Source organism: Anomaloglossus baeobatrachus, chromosome 1 (assembly GCF_048569485.1).
Source record: "Anomaloglossus baeobatrachus isolate aAnoBae1 chromosome 1, aAnoBae1.hap1, whole genome shotgun sequence".
Taxonomy (NCBI): Eukaryota; Metazoa; Chordata; class Amphibia; order Anura; family Aromobatidae; genus Anomaloglossus; species Anomaloglossus baeobatrachus.
Window position 1 is genome coordinate 178,802,389 of NC_134353.1, and position 24,233 is coordinate 178,826,621.

Consider the following 24,233-nt stretch of genomic DNA (forward strand, 5'->3'; position numbering starts at 1 on the left):
TATTATCATTGCTGTCTTCTGACCCTTGTCTACTATCACGATATCTGGTTGGTTAGCTACCACTTGCTTATCTGTCTGGATCTTGAAGTCCCACAGGATTTTAGCCCTTTCATTCTCCACCACTTTTTCTGGGGTCTCCCACCTGGACGTAGGGGGACGTAGCCCATACACTGTACAGATATTCCTGTATACAATTCCCGCTATGTGGTTGTGGCGTTCGGTGTACGCTGTTCCTGCTTGCATTTTGCATCCTGACACTATATGTTGGATTGTGTCTGTGGTTTCTTTACATAGTCTACACCTTGGGTCTTGTCTTGTGTGGTAGATCCCTGCTTCTATGGATCTGGTACTTAGCGCCTGCTCTTGTGCTGCTATGATTAGTGCCTCTGTGCTGTCCTGGAGTCCAGCTTTCTCCAGCCATTGGTAGGATTTCTTCATGTCAGCCACCTCCATTATCCATTATTATGGAAGACACTGATTGAGATATATATATATATATATATATATATATATATATATATATATATATATATATATATATATATCTCTCAATCAGTGTCTTCCAAAAGAAAGCCGCCTGGAGAATACACCGATCACTGCATTTAGCCACTTTATGGCCTTTGAAGATCAAAGCAAATACAAGAAGTATGAACATATGCAGTGCAAGGCATTTTTAGACTGCAGCGGATATGGGGGTTTTATTTTTTTTTTATTATTATTTTTTTTTTTTTTTTTAGTGCTTTTTCAGGTGAGTTCCTGACGAAATTTGCCTGAAAATGACATTTGGGTGCAGATACCCTTGAGTAGTTTTGATAAATGTCTTATTTTGTGTGTTTTATCGTGCATGCTTTTATGGTAAAAATAACCATTTTGCTTGTCTTGCAGAAAGCGGCTGCCTTTATATTGTGATGGATTATTGTGAAGGAGGGGATTTGTTTAAACGAATAAATGCACAAAAAGAAGTTTTATTCTCAGAAGATCAGGTAATATCCTTTATAGATGACATGGCCGACTCAGAAAAGACTTAACCCCTGAGACTGTTTATCTAGTAGTGGAGGGCGACAGTGTGACCCTGAGTTCTCCCACAGTGCCACATTAAGGCTGGTGCCACACTGGCATTACTGCGATCCCCTCGCATGACACTCGGCTCACGCTGGCAGTACAGCAGAGCGGAGTCTCATGCTAGTGTCCCTGAGACTGAGATCCGACTGTGCAAGCGGACCTCAGCTGCGGGGGGCAGGCTGGCACTGAGGAGGGGCGGGAGGGATTTATCTCCCTCTCTCCTCCATTGCCGGCTATTGCGATTCTCTCCCTGCACTCGCGGTACACCGGTGTGCTGCGAGTGCAGTGCGATTTTTCTCTCGCCCCATAGACTTGAATGGGTAAAAGAGAGAGAGTCTCGCATTGCACTTGCAGCATGCTGCGATTGTTTTCTCGGTCCGATAGGGGTTGAGAAAATAATCGCTCATGTTTTATCACACTCCACTCGCACCGATTTTCATGCCGTGTGGCTTAGGCCTAATTGTGAGTGAGAGGGGAGCAAATCTTTCCTCTGCCTCCTATTTGGGAATAGGGGAGTTGTGTGGTGATTTACTAGTTACATAATATAATGTAACACTGTAATGTGAATTTTAAAGTACCACTCAAGTGTATATTTTTTTTAGCACTGTAGTGGTGCTTAAAATCTATGTCCCCTCACCCCTGTCATATACTTGCCTTCCGGCAGCTTTCCTTTTTACCAAAGCAACTCAGGTCCTGCAGCGCCATCTTGTGTCTATAACTTCTGACTGGCTGGAAGTCAGAAGTTACGTCACAAGCGGCCAATGCATGCATCTCTGAGAGCCAGAGCGAGGCTCTCATAGACTTGTAATGAGTTGGGGTCTCTGGAACGCTGCATGAACCATTAGAGCTGGCGGCAGGTCATAAATCACCCGAGACTGAACGCTGGAGTGGTAAACCCCTTTATGATCATGAATGTGCTGGTACATTCCCTTCACCCATGGTCTAGTCAGTTATTCCTTACCGCCGTTTTGAAATGGTAGTAATGAATAAGGTTCCTTAACGACTTTCGTTTTAATGGGTATTCGTGGTTGATAAGGGTTAAAAAGAATGTAAGCCCTTTTTTAAATCATCAGCAGTTTACGCTTTGACCAGCTCGTGCTGTAGATTATTCCACAGATTAAGGCTGTGTTCACACAGGGAGCTTTTTCTTGCATGTTTTATCATTGGTTTTATGCAAATCCATGCTAACTAAACGCTGCTTTTACAGTGCCTAGTGGAAAGTCTGAGATTCCAGAAATTTTGCTGCTGTTTTGCTGCAGTTTTTCATCTTTAGAAAGCAATGAGAAACTATAAAACTGCAACAATAAATGCCAGTAAAACCGCAGGTTATTTCCTACCAAGAGATGAGGTTTTTCTACAGTTTTACTGCAGAAAAAAAGTAGTAAGAACGCCCTGTGTGAACATAGCCTAATACTTCTAATTGTAAAGAAGCCTTGTCTCCTCTGGAGATTGAACCTTTTTTTTTCGAGACACCGAAAGTTCCCCCTTTTCTTTTGACTAGGCTTTACATGTTGGCCATTCTTTGCTATGCACAACTTATTTACAGCCGGTCAATTAATTATTGAACACGTCACCAATTATATAAGTAAATATATCCCTATAGGCACTATTGATAGGAATTCCTCACCAGATGTCGGCAACACCTCATCCAATCCACACAGGCAAAGAAATATATTTACTTAGAAAATTGGTGATATGTTCAATTTTTATTTCAGTCACTGTACTTGTAAAAGTAAAGGCTCATTCAGACGTCCGTGTACATCGACCTAATCTTGGACACAAGTCATGGATTGGGCGCGGATCTCCTGACCGGTGCATGACCACTTCGTATATTTGTATGAGGCTGTCACGCTCGGGACCATGGCCAGTCTGTGAACTGTGGTCTGAGATTGGACTGATGTGAATGAGCCAGTAATCATGGGCCCCCCATATATGCTTCTTCTTTCAGTCTCTCCCCATAATAAGGTCTTACTTGCCCTTTATTGGTTTTGTGGCCCATCTTTGTACCTTTTCTAACTCCAGGGTATCCTTTCTGAACTGTTATTTCTAGTTGAGGTCACATGACTGTTTTCTTTTGTGCTAGTATTACGCCATGACAATATACTGCTGGCCTTGGAGGCTGCTGATTGGCATTGCATTCTGTTATTTACAGGTTCACCCAGATCTTTCTACACAAGTGACTCTCCTAGTTTTATTCCACTAGAACATATGGTGCTCACATTGCATTAGTGCCTATTTGCATAATTTTACATTTCTTTGTCGCTCCTAATTGGGAGACCCAGACAATTGGGTGTATAGCTACTGCCTCCGGAGGCCACACAAAGTATTACACTTAAAAGTGTAAGGCCCCTCCCCTTCTGGCTATACACCCTCCCGTGGGATCACGGGCTCCTCAGTTTTCATGCTTTGTGCGAAGGAGGCACACATACACGCATAGCTCCACTGTTTAGTCAGCAGCAGCTGCTGACTATGTCGGATGGAAGAAAAGAGGGCCCATACTAGGGCCCCCAGCATGCTCCCTTCTCACCCCACTTTTTGTCGGCGGTGTTTGTTAAGGTTGAGGTACCCATTGCGGGTACGGAGGCTGGAGCCCACATGCTGCTTCCTTCCCCATCCCCCTTCGGGCTCTGGGTGAAGTGGGATTTTACCGGTCTCCAGGCACTGAGACCGTGCTCCATCCACAGCCCCTGGAGAATCTGCTGGAATGGAGCTGAGTATCGTCAGGGACAGGCCCTGCTACGTCAAGGTACTCTGTGTCCCCGTACATATCGCGCGCACACCGCAGCATTGCTGGGTGTGTTAGTGCGCCGGGGACAACAGCGCTGCGCGCTGGTGCCATTCCTATCTACAGCTCTGCTGAGAGGGGACATGTATTTGAAACTGCCGCGCCGGCCGCTGTTGTCAGTTTTTTCGCTGCGGCGCGGCTGGGACTTGTGGTGCGCCGGGGACTTCCGCGCTGGCCGTGCATATATGACGGCCGCGCTTATTACTCGAGTCCCCGGCTTTTGCGGCCTAGTTTCGTTTCGTTCCCGCCCCCAGGCCTGCCAGTCAGGGGAAGGGCGGGACGCTGTACAGAACGTCAGCGCAGAGGGCTGGAGTCTGCTTTGCATACTCCAGCCCTCACACTGGGCACAGTGGGACGCCAGTTTCCCGCACTTTGTTTGAGGCACGCCCACGGTCCTCCCCTCTTCACAGGACGCCGGCAGCCATTCCTGTGTGCAGTCTGAGCTGGAGAGAGGAGACTGGGAGACCCAGACACGGGATTCTGGTGCCCACACACCCGCTTTTCAGCGGGCGGTAAGCTGCCCTCAAGGGCTGACCCCCACTGGTGCCGAAGTGTATATTTGTATTTTATGCTTGCAGCTATACATTGCACTGTACGGTCGCTGGTGATTCTCTGCTATATACCCTCCTAGATTACTCAGAGGACACAACAGCATGTCGACCGCAAAAAGCAAAGGTGCCAAGGCACAGGCTTTCTATGCTGCTTGTACCGCATGTGGGGCTGTTCTACCGGCAGGTTCCACTGACCCCCACTGTGTGCAGTGCTCGGCCCCTGTGGCACTTGCTCGGCCGGGGCCTCTGCTGGAGGTGACCCAGGCAGAACCTCCTGTGAATACTGTCCAGGTGACAGGGACGGAGTTTGCAGTTTTTGCTGACAGATTGTCTGTGACTATGACTAAAATTCTTGAAACATTGCAGTCTAGACCAGTAACTCAGACCATGGGCACTGTTAACTCATTGCTCCCTGGTCCCCCTCAGTTGGAACAGCTCCGGGATCCGGGGGTGTCACTTGCATCCCAGGGTGATGGCTCTGACACGGACGACAGTCCCAGACAGCCTAAACGAGCTCGCTATGAGCGGCCCTCGACTTCATCACACTGGTCAGGGTCCCAGCAGGACTCTCTGTATGATGAGGCGGAGGTAGCTGATCAGGATTCTGATCCTGAGACCGCTCTCAATTTGGATACACCTGATGGTGACGCCATAGTGAATGATCTTATAGCGTCCATCAATAAAATGTTGGACATTTCTCCCCCTGCTCCTCCTGTGGAGGAGACAGCTTCACAGCAGGAGAAATTCCATTTCAGGTATCCCAAGCGTAAATTAAGTTTATTTTTGGACCACTCTGACTTTAGAGAGGCAATCCAGAAACACCACGCTTATCCGGATAAGCGTTTTTCCAAACGGCTTAAGGATACACGTTATCCTTTTCCCCCTGACGTGGTCAAGGGCTGGACCCAGTGTCCCAAGGTGGATCCTCCAATCTCCAGGCTTGCAGCTAGATCCTTAGTTGCAGTGGAAGATGGGGCGGCACTTAAGGATGCCACTGACAGACAGATGGAGCTCTGGTTGAAATCCATCTATGAGGCTATTGGCGCGTCATTGGCTCCGGCATTCGCAGCCGTATGGGCACTCCAAGCTATTTCAGCTGGTCTTACACAGATTGACTCGGTCACACGTACATCTGCTCCGCAGGTGGCACCCTTAACCTCTCAAATGTCTGCATTTGCGTCTTACGCGATTAATGCGGTCCTAGACTCTACGAGCCGTACGGCAGTGGCGTCCGCCAACTCCGTGGTTTTACGCAGAGCCTTGTGGTTAAGAGAATGGAAGGCAGATTCTGCTTCCAAAAAGTGTTTAACCAGTTTGCCATTTTCTCGTGACCGACTGTTTGGTGAGCGCTTGGATGAAATCATTAAACACTCCAAGGGTAAAGATTCATCCTTACCTCAGCCCAGACAAAACAAACCCCAACAGAGGAGAGGACAGTCGGGGTTTCGGTCCTTTCGAGGCTCAGGCAGGTCCCAATTCTCCTCGTCCAAAAGGACTCAAAAGGATCAGAGGAGCTCAGATTCTTGGCGGACTCAGTCACGCCCAAAAAAGACAGCCGGAAGACCCGCTACCAAGGCGGCTTCCTCATGACTTTCGGCCTCCTCTCTCCGCATCCTCGGTCGGTGGCAGGCTCTCCCGCTTTGGCGACATTTGGCTGCCACAGGTCACAGACCGTTGGGTGAGAGACATTCTGTCTCACGGGTACAGGATAGAGTTCAGCTCTCGTCCTCCAACTCGCTTCTTCAGAACTTCTCCACCTCCCGACCGAGCCGATGCTCTGCTGCTAGCGGTGTCCACTCTAAAAGCGGAAGGAGTGGTGACCCCCGTTCCTCTTCAGGAACAAGGTCACGGTTTTTACTCCAACTTGTTTGTGGTGCCAAAAAAGGACGGGTCATTCCGTCCCGTTCTGGATCTAAAACTGCTCAACAAGCACGTAAAAACCAGGCGGTTCCGAATGGAATCCCTTCGCTCCGTCATCGCCTCAATGTCTCAAGGAGATTTCCTAGCATCTATAGACATCAAGGATGCTTATCTCCACGTGCCGATTGCTCCAGAGCACCAGCGTTTTCTACGCTTCGTTATAGGAGACGAACACCTTCAGTTCGTAGCTCTGCCTTTCGGGCTGGCGACAGCCCCACGTGTCTTCACCAAGGTCATGGCAGCAGTAGTAGCAGTCCTGCACTCTCAAGGTCACTCTGTGATCCCGTATTTGGACGATCTACTTGTCAAGGCACCCTCTTAAGAGGCATGCCAACACAGCCTGAACGTTGCGCTGGAGACTCTACAGAGTTTCGGGTGGATCATCAACTTTTCAAAGTCAAATCTAACCCCGACCCAATCGCTAACATATCTTGGCATGGAGTTTCATACTCTCTCAGCGATAGTGAAGCTTCCGCTGGACAAACAGCGTTCACTACAGACAGGGGTGCAATCTCTCCTTCAAGGCCAGTCACACCCCTTGAGACGCCTCATGCACTTCCTAGGGAAGATGGTAGCAGCAATGGAAGCAGTCCCTTTCGCGCAGTTTCATCTCCGTCCACTACAATGGGACATTCTCCGCCAATGGGACGGGAAGTCGACGTCCCTCGACAGAGACGTCTCCCTTTCTCAGGCGGCCAAGGAATCTCCGGTGGTGGCTTCTTCCCACCGCTTTGTCGAAAGGAAAGTCCTTTCTACCCCCATCCTGGGAGGTAGTCACGACAGACGCGAGTCTATCGGGGTGGGGAGCAGTGTTTCTCCACCACAGGGCTCAAGGGACGTGGACTCAGGAAGAGTCTACCCTTCAGATCAATGTTCTGGAACTCAGAGCAGTGTATCTTGCCCTACAAGCCTTCCAGCAGTGGCTGGAAGGCAAGCAGATCCGAATTCAGTCGGACAACTCCACAGCGGTAGCATACATCAACCACCAAGGTGGAACACGCAGTCGGCAAGCCTTCCAGGAAGTCCGACGGATTCTGACGTGGGTGGAAGACACGGCATCCACCATATCCGCAGTTCACATCCCAGGCGTGGAAAACTGGGAAGCAGACTTCCTCAGTCGCCAGGGTATGGACGCAGGGGAATGGTCCCTTCACCCGGACGTGTTTCAGGAGATCTGTCGCCGCTGGGGGATGCCGGACGTCGACCTGATGGCGTCACGGCACAACAACAAGGTCCCGGCTTTCATGGCACGGTCTCACGATCACCGAGCTCTGGCGGCAGACGCCTTAGTTCAAGATTGGTCGCAGTTCCGGCTACCTTATGTATTCCCACCTCTGGCATTGTTACCCAGAGTGCTGCGCAAGATCAGGGCCGACTGCCGCCGCGCCATCCTCGTCGCTCCAGACTGGCCGAGGAGATCGTGGTACCCAGATCTGTGGCACCTCACGGGAGGCCAACCATGGGCACTACCAGAACGACCAGACTTGCTGTCTCAAGGGCCGTTTTTCCATCTGAATTCTGCGGCCCTGAACCTGACTGTGTGGCCATTGAGTCCTGGATCCTAGCGTCTTCAGGATTATCTCGAAAGGTTATTGCCACCATGAGACAGGCTAGAAAACCATCCTCCGCCAAGATCTACCACAGGACGTGGAAGATATTCTTATCTTGGTGCGCTGCTCAGGGAGTTTCTCCCTGGCCTTTTGCATTGCCTACTTTTCTTTCCTTCCTGCAATCCGGGTTGGAAAAAGGTTTATCGCTCAGCTCCCTTAAAGGACAAGTCTCAGCGCTATCTGTATTTTTTCAGAAACGCCTAGCACGACTTACTCAGGTACGCACGTTCCTGCAAGGAGTTTGTCATATCGTCCCTCCTTACAAGCGGCCGTTAGAGCCCTGGGATCTGAACAAGGTTCTAATTGCTCTCCAGAAGCCGCCTTTCGAGCCTATGAAGGATGTTTCCCTTTCTCGTCTTTCACAGAAAGTGGCCTTTCTAGTAGCGGTCACGTCTCTTCGGAGAGTGTCCGAGCTAGCGGCGCTGTCATGCAAATCTCCCTTCCTGGTGTTTCACCAGGACAAGGTGGTTCTACGTCCGATTCCTGAGTTTCTCCCTAAGTTGGTATCCTCCTTTCATCTCAATCAGGATGTCACATTACCTTTCTTGTGTCCTCATCCAGTTCATCAATTTGAGAAAGGTTTGCATTTGTTGGATCTGGTCAGAGCACTCAGGATCTACATTTCCCGCACGGCGCCCTTACGCCGCTCGGATGCACTCTTTGTCCTTGTCGCTGGTCAGCGTAAAGGGTCGCAAGCTTCCAAATCCACCCTGGCTCGGTGGATCAAGGAACCAATTCTTGAAACCTACCGTTCTGCGGGGCTTCCGGTTCCTTCAGGGCTGAAGGCCCATTCTACCAGAGCCGTGGGTGCGTCCTGGGCATTACGGCACCAGGCTACGGCTCAGCAGGTGTGCCAGGCGGCTACCTGGTCGAGTCTGCACACCTTTACCAAGCATTATCAGGTGCATACCTACGCTTCGGCGGACGCCAGCCTAGGTAGACAAGTCCTTCAGGCGGCGGTTGCCCACCTGTAGGACAGGGCTGTTTGACGGCCCTATCACGAGGTATTCTTTTACCCACCCAGGGACTGCTTTTGGACGTCCCAATTGTCTGGGTCTCCCAATTAGGAGCGACAAAGAAGAAGGGAATTTTGTTTACTTACCGTAAATTCCTTTTCTTCTAGCTCCAATTGGGAGACCCAGCACCCGCCCTGTTTTCTTAGGGATTTTTGGTTTTTTCGGGTACACATGTTGTTCATGTTGAATGGTTTCAGTTCTCCGATGTTTCTTCGGATTGAATTTGTCTTTAAACCTGTTATTGGCTTTCCTCCTTCTTGCTTTTGCACTAAAACTGAGGAGCCCGTGATCCCACGGGGGGTGTATAGGCAGAAGGGGAGGGGCTTTACACTTTTAAGTGTAATACTTTGTGTGGCCTCCGGAGGCAGTAGCTATACACCCAATTGTCTGGGTCTCCCAATTGGAGCTAGAAGAAAAGGAATTTACGGTAAGTAAACAAAATTCCCTTCTTCTCCACATTGGGCATCCACATGGCAGATGATAATCAAACACTTTGACCAAGTCATGTAATTTATAGACCTTATTCTGAGAATTTGTCTCGCCTTTTGTAGTTGAAGAAGAACCCTGACGCCGGTCATTATTTGGTATTCAGCACAAATCCCCCATAATCACCAGAGTAGCAGTCTGTCTAGCCTGCACCATCTGATTATGCAGATGATACTCCAACTCCTCACTGATGTTGGGGGGTCTATAGACTACACCAAAAATGTTTACACACAAGGCTTCATCTTGCCCACAATCTTCCGTGACTCTTGCTTTCGCATCACTCCTAACATACAGACATAGTCCTTCTCCTTTCCTATTTGACCTGTCTGTCTGACAGGTTGAAAACCAGGAAGATTTACAGCCTTATGATGTGAAGCGTTTGACCTTGTCTTAACAACACCTATGACATCTATGTGTTCTTCCAGGACTGAGGCCTCGAGCTCTCCCATATTGCTTGTAAGGGTTCATTCAGATGGGCGTATGTTCTCTCATGGGCGAGAATGGGATGCGATATGCTGATGACTCCGCTCGAACTCTGCTGCGAGCATGTTTCAAGTGTCATTCACTACGATCTGATTCTCTCGCATGCAAGAATCGGATCATAGGTGCGAATAAGATGGAAAGATTAATTTCTTCATCTTCTCCATTGTCTGTGTTTGTGTAAATTGCACTGCACTCTGATGTCACTTGAGTGCAGCCCGATGTTTCATACGCACCCATAGACTTGTATGGGAGCGAATGAGCTGAGCCACGCTGCCAGTCACAGCATGCAGTCATTTTTTTTTTTTTCTAATTCTGTCACTGCATGAGAAACAAACTGCTGGTGGGCACTTCTCCATAGTATAAGATTGGAGCGAGTGCTGTCTGATAAAACATTTGGATGGCATTCACCCAAGTTATACACTAATGTGAGCAAACCCTTAGGCCTAAGCCACAGGACGAGAAAAACAGTGCGCGTGGAGTGTGATAAAACATTGCATTCCACTCGGACCAATTTTAGCCTGTGTGTCAGCGCACATGAGCGATTATTTTCTCAGCCCTAATCAGACCGAGAAAACAATCGCAGCATGCTTCAACTGTAATGCAAGACTCTTTCTCTCGCACCCATTCAAGTCTATGGGGCGAGAGAAAAATCGCACTGCACTCGCGGTACATCGAGAGGGTGAGAAATCCCTCCCTCCCCTCCTCAGAGCAGGCCCGCCCCCCGCAGCTGAGGTCCGCTCGCACAGTCGGACCTCAGTTGCAGGGACACTCGCATGACGCTCGGCTCCCGCTGTGCTGCCAGCGGGAGCAGAGTGTCATGCGAGGATCGCAGTAGTGCCCAGTGTGGCCCCGGCCATAGCCTCATGGTATGTGTGAAAACATATTTAAGTTTTCGTTCAGTTTCAGAGAAATGTTAATGTGTGGTATTTTGTGGACACATTTGTCTACTGTTTTTTAATAATGCATGGCTCGCTCTTTCCTCTGACCTAATCCTTTCCCCCACAGGCCACTTCTCCACCCTCTAATACAGTCTGCCCCTCTCCATACTATCTATTCTATCTACTCCTTTGCCCCCATTGTCTTTAGTTTAAATGCTCCACCACCCTTGCTAGAATCCCTCCCCCTCAGCATTGTAGACCCCCTTCCATTCTGGTGCAATTTATTTGCAGAATACAGATTGTACCCAATAAAAATCCAATCCGGTGTTCAAGAACCTGGGCATGTGATTATGATGCCAGCGGGAGGGGAAGGATTATTGCAGGGGGGGTGAATACTTTCACAAGGCACTGTATGTTACAGTCAAGTGAGTTGAATGTTTTGCTACAGGGTGTATGATTTATAATCTGCGTCAATGGCCGGCTGATGACTGCAGAGAGTATATACCGTATTTTTCGGACCATAAGACGCACTTTTTTCCCCCCCAAATGTTGGGGGAAAGTGGAGGGTGCGTCTAATGGTCTGAACGTAGGGCATGGCTGCGGGCAATGAGGGTGCTGCGGTGGAGCGGGTCATCGGGGGCACGAGCAGGCTGTAGCAGCGCCTGCTGTGACCACGTGGCCCGCTCATTCCATATGCCCGCCCATCCTCCCGCCCATCTCTCAGCGCTGAAGCTGGCACTTACGTGTGGGCGGGGACGTGCGCATAATTAATAGCTGGCCGTGATCACCCCTGGCAACTACAGCCTGGAGTGATCATGTGCGGCTGTATTCACTGCCCCCCGTGCATCATCATCAGCGCGGGGTGCAGTGAATCAATGTACTCACCGTTCTCCTGCAGCATCGCGATGTACTCCTGTCTGCCGGCCGCGCTGTGTGGACTGGAGACTAGCGGTGCTCACAGCGATAATAATTATAATCTGGAGTACGGAAATTATTATTTTTTTTATTATACTATGGGAGGATTATTACTGCAGGGGGATGGTGACTTTCAGCATCTTTTCTCTGTATAATTAGAATGTAAGTAGAGATGGCTCACCTATTGTTAATGGTTGTTTGGTTTTGCAGATATTAATGGTAAGGAAATCATTTGTGATTAATTTCTAATGATAGAGCAGAACCCGGCTGTGAGTATTATGAAGTGAGCTGTTAGTAGCCGCTCCTCAGACATGCACAGCATGCTACATGAGACCCAAGCCTAAGGATGGGCTGCACCATTTGTCCTCTAGTGCTTTGTACCCATCGGGCTATAATTTGCCAGCTAGCCCATGATGATTTTTGTAGCCACTTATTGGCTGTCATGGTCACATGATTAGTATGGCATGTCAGAATGATATGTCTTAGTAAAAAAAAAGACCAACTGAGGAACAAGGATCTTGTGGCATAGGATAGGTGTGGGATTTAAGATTTGGTATGACTGTTACTTTATTTTTATAGCAATATGAAAAAATACTATTTTTAACTCACAGAAACCCCATATAAAGGGAATCTGTCAGGTAATTTTGTAGTACAATACTAATGTTATCTTTAAATAGGGCTTCAAGAGACCTTTCAGGTTCAATAAGTTTTATAGCTCTACCTTATCCTGCTATCTTGTTGTAAGCTCTCTAGAATTCAGTGTCCTGTGCGCGCAATCAAGAGTATGTAAATACAATTTACATATTCACTCCCACCTCTAAGTGCATTCACTATCACAGTGAGGTAGGAAGGAGTATGGGTGGGGGCAACAGAGCAAATTCAGTTCAGATTTACTATTACTGATGCCAGCACTGAGAGGTGGGAGGGGGAGCAGGGTATATACAGTTTGTATTTACATATGCTTGACTAGTTACATCACACTGAATTCTATGGAGCTTACAACAAGATAACAGGAAGAGTGAGAGCTATAAAAGTTACAGATTTTGAAAGGTCTCATTAAGCCCTATTTAAAGGGCAGTTCTGGGTGTATATTTCTAATCCCTGCCTAACTGTCCCTGTATCTAGTAGCATACATAAAGAGATGTTTAGAAAAAGTATTTCTAAAGATCCTTTATGATATGCTAATGAGCGCAGGGACTAGTCGCAAGGGCATTAGTTCCTGCGCTCATTCCTCCCTCTTTGCATGTTAGCATGCCCACAGGAACGTGCTGATATGCTACTCAATGCCCAATACCCAACGTCATCGGTGGTGATGCGCATACCTGTGTTCGTTGTCACCACCTTTCAGACACCGGGCTTAGGGTCAGTATGCATGATCAGAAGTCCCTGACACTTCCAGTCATGTGCACTAGACCTCTCTGAAATCGGGAAGTGTGTACCCGGCTTCATAGTGCGCATGACTGGTACCAGCATCTGAGAGGTGGTGATAATGGACACAGGTACGCACGTTACCACTGATGATGCTAGGCAGTGGGCATTGAGTAGCATGTTAGCATCCCCCTGTGGAATGAGCACAGGAATGAACGCCCTTGCGATTAGTCATCAGATCAGCTGACAATAGTGTCGGCCCATTACTTGTTCTGTGTCCTCCTGCACCATTCGCAGCGTGTGTGCGGGCTGTGAGGTCAGCTGAGTTCGTCCGGCACTGAAGTCAGCTAATCTGAACTCAGCTGACCTCACAGCCCGCATACTCTGCGATGGATGCAGGGGGACACAGAACAAGTAATCGGCCGACACTGGAGTCAGCTGATCTGATTACTTGTTCTGCTGGCTGAGTTTAGTTGAGTTCAGATCAGCTGACCTCGTACTCTGCGATGGATGCAGGGGGGGCACAGAACAAGTAATCTGCCGACACTGGAGTCAGCTGATCTGAACTCTGCTGAACTCCAGACCACACAGCCCGCACACGGTCACAGGTGATCGGCAGCAGGCAGTGACTGCTGTTAACCTGTATCCATCGCAGCACGTGCGGGCTGTGAGATCAGGAGTCAGCTGACTCCAGTGCCAGTCGATAAATTCTGTGTCCCGGTGCAGAAGGATCTGGTAAAATAACAATTGCGGTTGCATGCGTTGCACATGCAATCCACAGGATCCAGTCATATGTGCTTTGCGTTTTTTTTTGCTGACCGCCGAAAAAACGCTGATGTGAAAGCAGCCTTATAAAGATCTCTTTCTTCATCGTTCCTTATGGGAGACCCAGACCATGGGGTGTATAGCTTCTGCCTCCGGAGGACACACAAAGTACTACACTAAAAGTGTAGCTCCTCCCTCCGAGCATATACACCCCCCCGGATGACAAATCCAACCAGTTCAATGCTTTGTGTTCGGGAGGTCACACACACACATGCATTCTCTGAATTTTGATTTTTGATTTTTGATTTCAAAGATTTGGAAGAAAAGCGGGTCCAATCTGGACTCCCGGCATGTCCCTTCTCACCCCACTGTGTCGGCGGTGCTGTTAAGGTTGATTTTACAAGGCTGGAGCCTTCACATGCCGCGCTCCTTCACCATCCCCTGAGGCTCTGGCTTGAAGTGGGAGCCATCACGGTTCTCACTGCTTTGCAGGAGACCGGTCTCCATCCGCAGCCCTTTCAGGATCCTGCCGGACGGAGCGATCACCCCCCAGGGACCTGGCACCTGCGTCTCACAAGCTAAGTACTGAGACGTTATTACCACAGAAAGTGGTCTTTCCAGGGGTCCCTTGTACTTTATATATTGGGGAGAGTGTGTTATATGACTGTGTTAACATTTCCGGCCGGTTCTCCAGTTTTCACTGGAGAACCGCGCCGATGGTGCCTGCACGCTGGCCGCATGTTTAAATCTAGGCCCCGGCTTCGCCTGAGGCCTAGTTTCGATTTCACTGCCCCTGCATGTCAGTCATGCAGAGGGACAGTGTGGCTCCGCCCAGCGGCTGTTCAGCACAGGGAACGGACACTCCTCACTGAGGAAAGATTCCCTCCCCTGTATACCTCATTTGCCCTCCGGATCCAGCTCTCAGAGTAGGCCCCGCCCCCTCTCCTCGCTCCGGCGCCATTTTCTCAGCGTTCTCAATGTCTGCATAACCACATTGTGACAAATGGGGGCCTGGGCTGGGGGATCTGGAGGGCACAGAGATGTCCCTATGTTAAACGGTCTGGCAAGCCACAACCTCCGGTTGTGCTGCTGCTTATATACTCTGTTTATAAACTCTGCTGGGGGTCATTCTGGACAGAGCCCCCACTTCTGCAGCATGTCTCACATCAGAGCAAGGCTGTTCTTATTATGCACTGCTGTAGGCTCGTACTGCCTGTACCGAGCACATAACCACATTGTGATGCCTGCTCTAACATAGTGGTGCCTCAGCCTGGAGGCACATCCCCAGTGGTCCCTCTGGCTGCTCCGGCTCCGGTGGCTGAACCCCCGGCTTGGGTAGAATCCCTCTCTACAGGGGACAGCTGTCCCGGACACTGCTGAGCATGCATCAGCCCCCTTCTCAGGGCGCTTCTGCTGCTACGGCTCGCTCAGCAAAGCTCACAGAGGATTCTTCATCTGGTCTCAGACCCCGTCCTCCTAAAATGGAGACGCAGGGTCCCCTTTCCTTCCTCGCCCCGCGGCTCTGGTTCACGAGCTGACTCGCAGGACAAGGAGGATGCCTTTACTGGGGACTCGGACGCTTCTCCATGTACCCCATTGATCTGTCCGAAAGTGACGCAGATGCTAATGATTTGATTGCGTCCATTATATTTGTACTGGACCTCAATCCGCCTGTATCAGGGGAGCACCCCTCTCTGGCAGAAAAGCATCAGTATACCTTGCCTAAGAGAACAAGGAGTGTGTTCCTTATCCACTCCAGTTTTCAGGCCACTGTGACCAAGCCCAGAGCCTGTCCTGACAGACGCTTCCCAAAGCGTGGTTCTGATGACTGTTTCCCCCTTCCACCAGTGGTGGTCAAGGAGTGGGCTCATTCACCAAGGGTGGACCCTCCGGTGTCTAGACTTTCAGCCCGGACAGTTGTATCAGTGGCTGACGGCACCTCTCTAAGGATCCCACTGTCCGCCAGGTTGTCCTTCTGGCCAAATCTATATATGAGGCGGCAGGGGCCTCGTTCTCCCCATCTTTTGCAGCAGTGCGGGCTCTCAAAGCCATCTCTGCTGCTCTGGAGGAGATGCATTCCCTCACCAGGGACTTTATGCCCGAAATGGTTGCCTTAACTTCCAGGCTTCAGTCTTTTCATCCTATGCCATGTCTGCCATGCTGGAGACTGTCACCGCACTGCGGTGGCCTCGGCTACTTCCCTCGCTATCCGCAGGCTCCTGTGGCTTTGAGAGTGGAAGGCAGATGCTTCTTAAGAAGTTCCTTGCTGGACTCCCTTTCTGGGACCAGTCTATTCGGTGAACAACTGGATGAAATTATTAAGGAAGCTTTTGGCAGGAAGAGTACTTCCATGCCACAAACCCAGGAAACCTGTCCAGGGCAGGAACCAGTCGAGGTTTCGTTCCTTTCGTTCCTCTAACTGGTCGTCCTCTAAGCCCTCGGCCTCAGAAGTCCGCAGGAGCTGCTGCCACCAAGGCAGCCTCCTCTTGATTATCTGGCCGCGCCAGTAACGTCCTTGGTCGGTGGCAGGCTCTCCCTCTTGGGCGACGTGTGGTTTCAACACGTCTTCGATCAGTGGGTGTGGGTTACCATCTCCCACGGCTACAGAATAGAATTCTATCCAGCCCGCCAAACAGATTTTTCCTTTCGCCACGACAGCACCCACGAGAGAGGGATCCGCCCCCTTCAGGACAGGAAACCTACAGATAAAAAGGGGCGGTCCCCCTCCCTCATCAGTTGGTTTCCTGTCCTGAAAGGATCGGAACCTACCATACCTGGGTCTAGGAGTCCGTGCGGTGTCTAAGGGAACGGCGGAGCTCAGGATTCCAGAAGCACGGTCGGTGGAGCTCCCCTCGTGGACTCCATCCTCCGGTGCACCCCGTCCTCTTTCCCTCGGCTAGGCCTTGTCCTCCGGGGAAATGACGCCTGCAGGACCGCGCCGGTAAGTAAGCTGTTAGTGGTAAAACGGTGACTCTCCCTGTGCTGCAAAGTGATTCCAGCTCCTTCCGGGTTGCGGAGCATGTGCAGGGGGCGTGTCCGGGAACTGCCACGTCAGCTCACGCGCGAATTCCTGCAGGGACCCGGAAGTGAAAGGACACTTCCGGGGGAACGGATGGCTTGGAGACTCGTGGATTCCTCCTGACAGTACAACGTGTCTGGGACTTGCGGTAATCAACTGGCCGGTGAGTTGCTGTGTGCGGTGAGTCTGGCGCTTCCCCAGAACAACGTGCTTACAGTAACGTGTACGCGCGCGGGGGGGGGGGGCGTGTCCGGGACTCGCTGCGTCAGCGCCCGTTGCCACAGCGTGACCGGAGCTGCAGGAGTGGTTGGGGGGCGCACAGCTTAAGAAGCGGGCTTCCTTTCTATTAGAAACTTCTCCACTTCTACAAATGGGAAGTCCCCGCGCCTCCCCATCCCGGGACACTTCTCCGTCCAGGGATGCTGGACGTAAAGACTCAAGTGACACCAGGAGTTCCACGGGTCGTAAGAGGACCGAGGACTCTGCATCCTCCAAGGACCGGACAAATCGTTCGTCCCCACCTCCAAAGCCGGTATCCGTTCTTTTCCTGGTATGGGTGAGTGAACTTCGTGAATGTTGCCCTATACTGATGTTCCCTTCCGGTTCTGTTCCAGGGCCCTAAGAAAAGCACCGCTAAAGCTAATAATAAGGAGTGCCCACTGTGCGCCATTCCCCTCCCAAAGGACTATATGCAGAAACTTTGTAGGTCCTGTATCCAAGCTATTTGGGGGGAGGCTTCAGCTTCTACCAACCCCCCTCCGGATCTCAGGGAACTGATACGTACAGAAATTCAGGCTTCTCTTCAGTCCCTGCACGGGTCTAAGAAAACCAAGAAATCTCACCGCCAGCATGATTCCCCCCGTCTTCTGACTCAGCTGACAGCCAGAGTGATGCTTCTTCAGCCTCTACCTCATCCTCTTCTGACGAGGCTGGAAAGGCGTGTTTCTCATTGGATGGGATGGACACATTAGTAAAGGCCGTTCGATCAACCATGGGGATTGCAGAAGAAAAAATCCCCAAATCTGCTGATCATACCTTGTTTGCTGGTCTCACTCAGAAGAAAAGGAAATCCTTTCCTGTGAATGAGGCCCTAAAAACCCTTGTTCGCAAGGAATGGCAGAAACAGGATCATCGTGGGTTTCTCCCGTCTTCTTCAAAACGGAGATACCCCTTTGATGATGCAGACTTGTCCCAATGGTGCAAGGTACCAAAGGTGGATGTGGCAGTAGCAAAATCCTCCAAAAAATCAGCCCTGCCTTTTGAGGATATGGGATTTCTACGAGACCCTCTAGACCGTAAAGCAGACGCATTCCTGCGTAAAACCTGGGAAGCCTCTGCAGGGGCGCTGAAACCAGCCATTTCCGCAACATGTACAGCCAGGTCACTTTTAGTCTGGCTAGATACCCTAGACAAACAGCTTAAGTCAGGTACCTCCAGGGATAAGATTGTTTCCTCGCTACCCTTACTCAAAGACGCGGCTAATTACCTGGCAGATGCTTCGGCTGACTCTGTCCGCCTGGCGGCCCGAGCGGCAGGGTCTTCTAATGCAGCCCGGAGAGCCCTCTGGTTAAAATCGTGGAAAGGGGACACATCCTCAAAATCGAGACTGTGTGCACTTCCCTGTGAGGGTGAGTTCCTCTTTGGTCCACAGCTGGATGACATACTCACCAAGGCGGGTGATAGTAAAAAGGGGTTCCCTAATGCATTTGCTCCTCCTTCTAGGCTCCCGTATCGCAAACGTCGTTTCCAGCCCACACGACCTGATCGCAGGGATAGATCGGACAACCCCGCCTCTGGGTCCAAGGGGGCCCTGTTCGGAAACCCTTCCTTCCGTAGGAAGTTCCCTAAACAATGATGGGGGGGTTCCGGTGGGAGGCAGACTCAGGTTTTTTTGCAACCCATTGGAAAACCATTACTTCCAGCTCCTTTATACTGGATTTGATTTCTCATGGTCTCCGGCTAGAATTCACTTCCCTCCCTCCTCAATTATATTGTCTTACACCCACTAGGAGGTCGGAGGGTCAACATAGCGCACTGGTGACGGCAGTCCTCACTCTGGTGGAAAAACGGGTTCTTACGCCAGTCCCATTACATGAGAGGGGCCGAGGGTTTTACTCCCCTCTTTTCTTAGTCCCAAAGCCTGATGGGTCGTTTCGGACCATAATTAATTTACGAAAGCTTAATCTCTTTCTAAAATACCGACGGTTTAAAATGGAATCCCTCCTGACCACCATAAAATTGCTCTACCCCAATTGCTACATGGCGGTCCTTGATCTAAAAGATGCATATTACCACGTCCCGGTTCACGCACATTATCAGCAGTACTTCCGGGTAGCACTCTCTATGTACAACTCTGTTCACCATTTCCAATTCACGGCCATGCCCTTCGGCGTTTCACTCGCCCCTCGGATTTTCACTAAAGTAATGGCGGAGGTCACTGCTCACCTTCGCGAGCGACAGACTTTCGTGATCCCTTATCTAGATGACCTACTGGTGGTGGGTAGCACGGCGGCACAATGTTCTCTCCGTCTCCATAATGCTATGTCAACTCTGGGTCATCTGGGGTGGCTTTTAAACCTCCAAAAATCTAGACTCACGCCCTCAACTTTTCAGTCTTTCCTAGGCATGCTTCTGGATTCTCGTCAACAGCGTTGTTTTCTCCCAGTGGACAAAATAACGAAAATCCAGAGGGTTGTACGACACGCACAGAATCACAGATCTCTCTCTCTCTCCGTTCTGCAATGTCTCTGTTGGGGTCCCTTACCTCCTGTATCCCAGCTGTCCAATGGGCCCAACTTCACTCCAGACAGCTTCAGTGGGAAGTCCTGGCAGCTGCACGATCCCATCCAGGGTCCCTCGATCGTCCTCTGAGATTGACAGACACTGCACGTGCGTCCCTGACTTGGTGGCTTCGGGAGGAGAACTTAACCAAGGGGAAGGAATGGCATGTTCACCCCACCAATTTCCTCACGACGGACGCCAGTCCCTGGGGGTGGGGGGCTCACCTGGGGGACTCTATGACCCAAGGTCTTTGGTCCCAGCAAGAATCAACAGAGTCCTCCAACCGGAAAGAACTCATGGCGGTCTCTCAGGCCCTGCTGTCGTTTCTTCACCTCCTCAGGGGAACACATGTACGGCTTTGTACGGACAATCAGACGGTGGTTGCATACATCAACCACCAAGGGGGAACGAGGTCGTCTTCCCTCATGTCCACGGCGGTTCACCTATTGGAACTTGCCGAGACTCATCTATTATCCCTCTCTGCAGTCCACATCCGAGGGGTGGACAATGTAAAGGCGGATTTTCTCAGCCGTCACACTCTATCAGGGAGAATGGGTCTTGCATCGGGAAGTGTTTGTTCAAATCATACAGTACTGGGGCCTCCCGGTTATAGATTTGCTTGCTACCAGAGACAACAGGCAGTTGAAACTGTTTGGATCCCTGAACAGGGCGGATCAGCCAACGGTACTGGATGCCCTTCAGGTTCCCTGGCAGTACAGCCTTGCTTATGCCTTTCCTCCCATAATTCTTCTACCAACGGTCCTTCGGAAAATCAGGGAAGATCAGGCTCGCATTCTCCTTATCGCTCCCTTCTGGCCCAGGCGCCCCTGGTTCTCCCTCCTGAGACAGATGTCAGTGACGGACCCCTGGGTTCTTCCATCCCGACCGGATCTCCTGTCACAGGGGCCTTTCCTGCATCCGCGCGTCAAGGGACTCCACTTGACGGCATGGAATTTGAAAGGGCGTTACTAGACTCCCGGGGATTTTCCGGTCGCCTGGTGGATACCTTGATGCAGAGTCGAAAACCAGTGACTACCCGTCAGTATGGTCGGATATGGCATTGGTTCCTTGTCTCCTTCCCTGATGCCGCACCTTCGGTGGTCCCGATTTTCTTCTATTCTGGAGTTTCTCCAGTCTGGGCGAGATCTGGGTCTGTCAGTCAGTACCCTTAAAGTTCATGTGTCGGCTCTGGGCGCCCTTTATAATTCAAATATAGCTGGGGATAAGTGGGTCATGCGTTTCCTCAAGGCCTGTGACCGTGGTCAGCCGCTTCGTCTTCCCTGCCCGCCCCCCTGGGATCTCACTCTAGTTCTGGATTCCCTAACCCGTCCACCCTTTGAACCACTCGCCTCGGCGTCTGACAAATTGCTATCTTTTAAAACATGCCTCTTAGTTGCACTCACTTCGGCCCGTCGGGTTACCGATCTTCAGGCTCTTTCTGTAGATCCTCCTTTTCTTAGGATCTTCCCAGATCATATTGTTCTAAGAACAGACCCGGCTTATTTGCCTAAAGTAGCCTCACAGTTTCACCGGAATGCAGAAATCCTCCTTCCTTCCTTCTTTCCTGCCCCTTCCACACCGGAGGAATGCCGGTTTCACACACTAGACGTAAGGGACACTATTCTAGCATATATCTCTAGGACAGCCCCTTGGCGACAGGATAGGGCTTTGTTTATTGCCTTTCAGGGTTCCAGACGTGGTCGTCAGGTGACGAAGCAGTCCTTGGCCCGATGGATGCGGGATGCCATTTCTGTTGCATAGGAGTTGAAACATGAGCCCCTTCCGTCTCCTGTACAGGCTCACTCTACTAGGGCGATGGCTTCATCTTGGGCTGCCATGGCGAATGTCTCCATTGACAGTATTTGTAAGGCTGCCACCTGGTCCTCTCCTTCTACTTTTTACAAACACTACCGACTGGACCTTTCTTCCTCCTCTGACCTTTCTTTTGGGAGATCGGTTCTTCAGATGGTGGTCCCTCCCTAAGTGTGTTATCTCTCCAAGTCTCTCGTGGGTGCTGTTGTGGCGAAAGGAAAAGACTATATTACTTACGGTAATGGGATTTTCCAGAGTCCACGACAGCACCCTTTACACCCCTACCCTTTTGTTTTTCTTCACCCTTTGGGTTTGGTGGTTCTACTTGTTTCTTGTCTTGTTACTAATTTGTGGCGGTTCCTCTCCATTTCTCTGAAACCAACTGATGAGGGAGGGGGACCGCCCCTTTTTATCTGTAGGTTTCCTGTCCTGAAGGGGGCGGATCCCTCTCTCGTGGGTGCTGTCGTGGACTCTGGAAAATCCCATTACCGTAAGTAATATAGTCTTTTTCTGTCAACTCCCCCCTGCTCCAAGGCCGCCGCCTTCTCACAGGCCGTGGCATTCTTGCAGGCCAATGGAGTAATTGTACCAGTTCCCGACTGGGAACGGTTCTGAGATTTCTACTCAAATCTCTTCCTAGTCCCCGAAAAGGACGGTGCTTTCCGACCTGGATCTCAAGCTTCTCAACAAGCATGTTCAGGTGCGGCATTTTTGCATGGAATCTCTGCGATCAGTCAATGACCCAAGGAGATTTCTTAGCATCCATCGACATCAGAGATGTCTATCTGCATGTGCCAATCGCAGTTTCACACCAGCGTTGGCTACGTTTTGTAATCGGAGAGGAACATTTCCAATTCGTGGCTCTCCCCTTCGGGTTAGCCACGGCCCCTCGTGTATTCACCAAGGTCATGGCAGCAGTGGTTGCGGTTCTGCACCTCCAGGGGTTGGTAGTGATTCCTTACCTGGACGACCTTTTAGTCAAGGCTTCATCCAGTGCAGACTCTCAGCGGAGTGTCTCGCTCACTCTCAGCGGAGTGTCTCGCTCACTCTCAGCGGAGTGTCTCGCTCACTCTCAGCGGAGTGTCTCGCTCACTCTCAGCGGAGTGTCTCGCTCACTCTCAGCGGAGTGTCTCGCTCACTCTCAGCGGAGTGTCTCGCTCACTCTCAGCGGAGTGTCTCGCTCACTCTCAGCGGAGTGTCTCGCTCACTCTCAGCGGAGTGTCTCGCTCACTCTCAGCGGAGTGTCTCGCTCACTCTCAGCAGAGTGTCTCGCTCACTCTCAGCAGAGTGTCTCGCTCACTCTCGCCACGCTTGCAAGTCCACTCTGACCCCGGCCCAGGAACTTACGTACCTAGGGATGCAATTCGAGACTCTGCTGGCACTTGTGAAGCTGCCCTTAGTCAAACAGCAGTCCCTTCATCTGGCGGTTCGCTCTCTGCTGAGGCTCCGCCGTCATTCCATCAGGCACCTCATGCAGGTGCTGGGTCAGATGGTGGCGTCAATGGAAGCGGTTCCCTTTGCCAGTTCCATCTGCGTCCCCTGCAGCTGGACATTCTCCGCTGTTGGGACAAGGGACCTCTTCCTTGCACAGGCTGGTGGCTCTGTCGCCACAGACCAGGAGCTCTCTTCAGTGGTGGCTTCGGCCCCTCTCTCTGTCCCAGGGACGCTCCTTTCTGGCCCCGTCCTGGGTGATTCTCACCACGGATGCCAGTCTATCCGGCTGGGGAGCAGTGTTTCTCCACCACCGAGCACAGGGCACTTGGACTCCGTCCGAATCAGCCCTCTCGATCAATGTGCTGGAAATCAGGGCTGTACTCCTAGCTCTCGTAGTTTTTCACCACCTGTCGGCGGGCAAGCACATTCGAGTCCAGTCAGACAACGCGACAGCAGTTGCCTACATCAATCTCCAGGGTGGGACTCGCAGCCGCCTAGCCCTGTTGAAAATTCAACGCATCCTTCAGTGGACGGAGGACTCCAAGTCCACCATATCCGCAGTCCACATCCCAGGCGTAGAAAACTGGGAGGCAGATTATCTCAGCCTCAAACCGTGGACAGCGGCGAGTGGGCCCTGCATCCGGCAGTGTTCCGGTTAATCTGCCGCAAGTGGAGCACTCCGGAAGTGGATCTAATGGCATCCCGGCACAACAACAAGGTCCCGGTTTACGTGGCTCGCTCCCACGATCCTCAGGCCTTGGCGGTGGACGTGCTGGTTCAGGATTGGTCCCAGTTCCGTCTGACCTACGTGTTTCCCCCTCTAGCTCTCTTGCCCAGAGTCCTGCGCAAGATCAGAATGGAGGGCCGTCGGGTCGTACTCATCACCCCAGACTGGCCCAGGCGAGCTTGGTTCCCAGACCTGCTCAGTCTGTCCGTAGAGGTGCCGTGGCATCTCCCGGACCGCCCAGACCTTCTCTCACAGGGTCCGTTTTCCGCCAGAATTCTGCGGCTCTCAGATTGACGGCGTGGCTCTTGAGCCCTGGATCCTTACGGCTTCAGGCATTCCTTCCGAGGTCATCTTCACTATGACTCAGGCTCGGAAGTCTTCCTCGGCCAGGATTTACCACAGGACTTGGAGAATTTTCCTGTCCTGGTGTCGTTCTTCCGGCCATGCTCCTTGGCCGTTTTCCTTGCCGACCATCCTGTCCTTTCTACAGTCCGGTCTGCAGCTAGGACTGTCCCTCTATTCCCTCAAGGGACATGTCTCGGCTCTGTCAGTGTTGTTCCAGCGGCGTCTCGCTCGGCTGGCTCAGGTGCGCACCTTCATGCAGGGCGCATCTCACATCAT

At 51.1% G+C, this 24,233-nt stretch overlaps 1 protein-coding gene across 3 annotated transcripts in view; it reads left to right on the top strand.

The window, feature by feature from the left end:
• Positions 1-24,233, top strand: part of NEK1 (NIMA related kinase 1) — a 282,342-nt gene that overhangs the window by 29,482 nt on the left and 228,627 nt on the right. For all 3 annotated transcript variants that reach the window (XM_075347215.1, XM_075347229.1, XM_075347221.1), the window contains exon 3: positions 886-983. In XM_075347215.1, coding sequence (XP_075203330.1) covers positions 886-983 — 98 coding nt within the window. The remainder of the gene's footprint in view (positions 1-885; positions 984-24,233) is intronic.